Source organism: Hipposideros armiger, unplaced genomic scaffold (genome assembly GCF_001890085.2).
Source record: "Hipposideros armiger isolate ML-2016 unplaced genomic scaffold, ASM189008v1 scaffold_369, whole genome shotgun sequence".
Lineage (NCBI taxonomy): Eukaryota > Metazoa > Chordata > Mammalia > Chiroptera > Hipposideridae > Hipposideros > Hipposideros armiger.
Window position 1 is genome coordinate 197,870 of NW_017731719.1, and position 5,839 is coordinate 203,708.

Here is a 5,839-nt window from a genome sequence, read left to right on the forward strand (position 1 = left end):
CGGCTTCTCAGCTCGGGCCGGGACTCGAACCGCTGTTGCTCAGAGCTCAAACTCTTGAGTGAGCTCTTAACCAACTGAGCCACTCAGCCGGCCCTCATGACATTGACACTTTTAAAGAGTACTGGCCAGTTATTTTGCAAAACGTCCTTCAATTAGGGTTTATCTGCTATTTTCTCGTGACTAAATTCAAGTTAGTGCCTTTTTGGCAAGCATACCAAGAGAGTAGTGTTGTGCCTTTCCCAGTGTATCATATCAGTAGGCACATGATGTTGATAAGCCTCATTACTGTTGATCACTTGGTTAGGGAAGTGTTTTCTCAGTTTCTCCACTGTTAATACTGTTTCCCCCTTTATAATTAATGAGTATCCTGTGGGGAGATACTTTGAGACTATGTAAGTACCCTGTTTCTCTTCATAATTTAACCCATTAATTTTAGCATTCATTAGAATTCTTGCCTGAAACAATTATTGTTGTTTATCAAATGATTTTCTATTTTTATCATTTTTTCTACAATCACCCGCTGGAATTCTACTGTAAGAAAGATGTTTTCCCTTCTCCCCCATTTATTTATTCAGCTATTTGTTTGAATAACTATGAACTCATAGAAGTTTGTTTTATTCTTCAAGTTATAACCTAACACATTACTACCATTATTTATTTCGTTGCTCATATTCTCCCAGATTTGGCCATTGGAAGCCTCTTCAGTTGACTTCTGTGCCATATCCCCATTATTATTATTATTTTTTAGCTGAGCCATCCTGCCACCTGTTCGCAGCTCAGTGGCATCTCAGCTCGGGCCGGGCATTGAACCGTTCTTGCTCACAGCTCGCCTGCACTCTTGAGCGAGCTCTTAACCAACTGAGCTATTCCCCATTATTTTTTGAGCTTTTCCTTTCTGGCACCATAGGATGTTCCAGGTTTATCTTTAGATAGTCTATATTTTAATATGTGGTTTTCATTTTGAATGATATTTATTTTTCTTAGGTATGAAGATACATGGGCTGCACTTCACAGGAGAGCAAAGGAATGTGCAGGTGCTGGAGAGGTAAAGAATTATGGGCTAATCTTTTACGTGTGGGAAAATGTTGCAAAATCCTTTTGCAATGTTAAATGCTAGTTTTTAAGAAATTAATTTGTAATTGTATATTTTAAAATGCTTTACTGGATATCTGAAATTGAATTTAGTAGTTGATTATGAAACTTCCTAAATAAAGGCACATTTTCATAATATCTCAGTCAAAAAATTTAGTTTACGTAGGCTTAGAGTGTTTATAACTTTTATTCTCAAGTCACTAGTAAATACTTGGTTCATCTAGATATAATGCTTTGAATCTGAGCCTGATACCTTTGTAGTATATGTAAATTATAAGATGTAACGTCTTTTTACTCGTAATTTAAGAATTTCTTATTATTTGAGCAAAAGCTTTACTTTGCTCAGTCTACCTAAAATCATTAATTTGCTTAGAAAATAAATATAAAAAAATTCAGGGGTCATCTTCAATTCACTTAGAAGAACAAATGATATTCCAGCACTATGTACAGAGTGTATAATGAATAAAAGTGACTTGTAATTAAAAATATTTGGTACATGTACTTAAAGCTTTATTAGCTAAGATCAAATACTGTGTGCTATTGATATCAACCAAACTTATTTCTTCCTAAAGACACTTCTGTGATTCTGACTTTAACTTAATCTGACTTCCTTTACCATTTACCTAAATTAGTGAAGCTGTAGTAGTTGTATAGAATGTAGTAATACATATGAAATTTAGGCATTAGTGTTTATTTGAGAAATTCCTGAAAAATGGGGGAATGTAGGTTTCTGGCAGTAAGGCCGGCTAGGTACTTTGGAAAGCCCTATGGCTATAAAACACCTAAATACTGGATAGATTTTTTTTTTAATTAATGCATTAATTTTTAATTTTTAATCACAAAAATTAAGGCAAATTCTAAAGTGCCAAAAATGAAAAGGGAACTTAGATCAGAGTTGTTAAAAAATAAACGGAAGGTAAGGCTGTCAGATACTAAAACAAAAGCTTTAGAGATTTATGGAGATAGGAGACTTTGTGGAGAACTAAGACTCCTGCATAAAAGTCTTAGTCCTGCAAGACTCTTGGATCTTTTTTTTTAATTTGGGATGTTTATTACTTTTTCTACTGGCAGCAATGAAAATTGCTAGAAACAGATCCAATGTCAGATAATGGAGTTCGGGCAAGCACTTTTAACATTGCTTTTATTTAATCAGCACTACATGCACATGACGCATGTAGGGAAAATGTTATGAATCCATGCATTAAAGACAAGACAGACAGGTACTATCGCCAAACATGCACCGAGTCAATTAGGGTGTTGCTCAGAGCTCTTTATTCTTAATGGTTTCCATGAAAATAAGTGCAGAATCAGAAATGTGTGCATAACTCAAAGCATTGTCTTCATTTAGTTTCCTGTGCTTTCTTTGCATTCTGTTTTTCTTTTGACTTTTCTACTCATGGTATTAACTGCTGATATTCTGCTAAAGCCTTTAACAATTCCGTAGTGAAAGGCAGGTAATTATGATTCCTTCTGATATTTTCAATTGTATCTTTTTAATTTCTGTACTTCTTCAATAAGCATCTGATTTTTAGCAACCTCTGGCTGAATATCACCAACATATTGCCCTGATCTGTATCCATGGGTTCCTCAGCAAGTTGTCTTTTCAACTCTGCTTTCTTCTGTTCATATATCATTTTTCTGTCAGACACAATGGCCGTTAAGTTAAATCGAATTTCACCTTCTCTGTACTTTTGTGTCTTTTTTGTCTGTGACTAGCCTCACTGCACTCATCCAGTCATCTTGATTGCTTGCATCCCAAATCACTCGATCCTTCTCTTACTCCATCTAATTCATAACAATCTTCCGTTAACAGGAACATAACTGACAAAGTGAAAAGCATCTTCTTTTCCTGATGTCTTTGCATCAAATTCAAACATTTGCTGTCTGGCGAAACTGTTGTGTACTTGTTAGATCATATCTGAATTGCTCAGTGCCATACCTTTCATAGCTGCATCAAAATTTGTGAAAATTCTTTTAAACTCTGATAATGCCTCTCCTAAATGGACATCTTGGTGGGTACAGTTCAATAACACAGTTAACATGGCTCAAGTAGCACAAGCAGTATTAATTACCTTTTTGACAAAAAATACTGTGTCAAGTCTTGAGTCCTGAACCACAGATACTGCTGGTTCTTCTGGCAACCACTTGAAAAGAACAGTTAAGGGCCGGCTGAATGGCACGATGGTTAAGAACTGGCTTGGGATGCCAGAGGGCCCCGGTTCGGATCCCACATATGAGGGTCAGTGACACTGCCCTCCACAGCTAAGATGCTGAACAACAGCTCAACCTGGAGCTTGGCTGCCGTGAGTCGCCGGCGACGGCGGCGTAGGCTGCAGCCCCTGTTGCAGTGGGTTGCCATGGGCTACCGTGTGCAGCCAGCAGCCAGCGTGAGCGGCCAGCAGCCGCAGTGAGCGGCCGTCCAGAAGCCGGCGACTGATCTGCCTTGCCCGGGAAGAGCACAATGATGGTGCCAACTTGGGTCAGTGAAGCAACGTCCTCCACAACTAGACTGAAGAACAAAACGACAGCAACTTGTCTGTTCCCCTTCCCCCAATTTCCCAGCGCTGTTCCCCTCCCCCAATTCCCCAATAAAAATCTTAAAAAAAAAGAAAAGAAAAGAACAGTTAACTGTGAACTGGCTTTCGTTTTTCAAAATTCTCAGGCTCTAAAATCCTGTTTCTTCTACTTGAGCTCCTCGGCAACCAAATTCTTTAATGAGCTTGGTGAAGACCCCAGGGTCACTTTCCATGAGGCACCACTTCCCAGCAATGCTCACCATCGCCCTGGCCACACACTGCCCTGCTCCACTTCGGACTCTGGCTGCCCCCAGCACCCGCTCTCACTGGCCATTGATCTCAGCAAACCCGCCACTCAGCTCATCAACCCCACGTCCAAAGCTCTTGGATCTTTGAAGTGGCTACATCTCTCAGTGAAAGGTTACGCTAAAAAAAAAAAGCTACCTGTTGGCAAAAGGAGGCAGCAAGGAAACCTGTCTGTCTTCATGACAGTTTAGAATAAAATAGTCTCCTTTTTGTATTTGTGACCATGGTCTTAGCCTCCCATGAGTGTGGGGCACTAATGTATACTTCCTGCCTGATCAAGGAATCACCACATTAAGAAATGAAAGGGCCACAAATAACTGTGTTCTTTGACACCCAACAGATACAAACACAAATTCTGCGTGGATGAAACTTTGTTAATCTGGGCCCCTCAAGATTCCTACAGATTGATTCCTTACCACCCGCCTCCAAAAAAAAAAAAACCCAAAAAAGCAAAAACAAAAAAAAACAACTAGCAAACACAGAAAGAAATATATTACCAAAAGTTTGAGAGTCGTCAGAACCAATGAGTAAGATTTAGACCTACAAAGGACTTGAGATGTCACACTGTTGGACATAGACTGTTAAATAGGTATATGCAAAGCTTTTAAGAGATAAAAAATGGATTAAAAATGAGTAAGGAATAAGACTCTATCAAACATGACTTTAAAAAATCATTGGGGCCGGCCAAGTGGCTCATTTGGTTAAGAGCATGAGCTGTGAGCAACAGGGTCGCCGGTTCGATTCCCACATGGGCCAGTGAGCTGCGCCCGAGCTGAGCTGCCAACAGGTGGCAGGATGGCTCAGCTGGTGAGATCATGACGTGTTCCTAACAACAAGGTTGCTGGTTCAACTCCAGCATGGAATGGTGAGCTTCTCCCATCTGCAACTAAGACTGAACATGGCACCTTGAGCTGAGTTGCCCTAAGCTGCTGGCAGGCAGCCAGGTGGCTCAGTGGTTAGAGCGTGCGCTCTTAGCAACACGGTTTCTGGTTTGATTCCCACATGGGATAGTGGGCTGTGCCCACCCGCAACTAAGATTTAACACGGCACCTTGAGCTGAGTGACCAAGAACTGCCGATGGGAGGTCGGATGGCTACTAAACTTGAAGCTGAGCTAGCTGTGCCCTCCACAACTAAGATTGAAGGACAACAACTTGGCTATTCCCCTTCCCCAGTTCCTCAATAAAATCTTTAAAAAAAAAAATTTAAAAACCCAAAGAATGTGCTTCATAGCAGTTATATACAACTGAAGAGACTGTAGTGAAGTAGAAGATAAAGTCAGTTACCCAGAAAGCATCTCTGAGATAAGAAAATGGAAAATATGCAAGGGAGTTAATAGAAAATAGTTATAGAGGGTTAAACCAAATAAGATTACCAATATTGGACTAATTTTGATCTGTAAAATTACAGGTTCATATGGGTCAGCTTGATATCTAAAACACATTCTAGAAAGAGAATGAGGGAAAGACAATGTAGGAAAAGATAAATGGCTAAGAACTTTGCAGAAATGAGATATGTAAATCCTTAGACCCAAAAAGTACATGCAAACAAGAGAAATAATTATACCTTGACACCTCATATTGAAACTACACCAAAGGCACAAAGAAGAGCTCAAAGCAACTAGAGAGAAAAGACATCACTTATAAATGAATGAGTTTTACAGCAGACTTCTCAAACTGTTACCAAGAATGAGGGCAAAGTAAGACATTTTCAGGAAAAAAATAGTTTTCTATCAATAATCACCCAATAAAGCAACTTCTAAAGAATGTATTTTAGGGGCCGGCCGAGTGGCACATTGGTTAAAAGCTGGCTTGGGACGCCAGAGGGCCCCAGTTCGGATCCCACATATGAGGGCCAGTGACACTTCCCTCTACAGCTAAGATGCTGAACAACAGCTCAACCTGGAGCTGGGCTGCCGTGAGTCGC

At 39.9% G+C, this 5,839-nt stretch overlaps 1 protein-coding gene across 1 annotated transcript in view; it reads left to right on the forward strand.

The window, feature by feature from the left end:
• Positions 1-5,839, forward strand: part of DTNBP1 (dystrobrevin binding protein 1) — a 155,008-nt gene that overhangs the window by 18,024 nt on the left and 131,145 nt on the right. Inside the window, exon 4 of the mRNA XM_019662181.1 lies at positions 985-1,045. Coding sequence (XP_019517726.1) covers positions 985-1,045 — 61 coding nt within the window. The remainder of the gene's footprint in view (positions 1-984; positions 1,046-5,839) is intronic.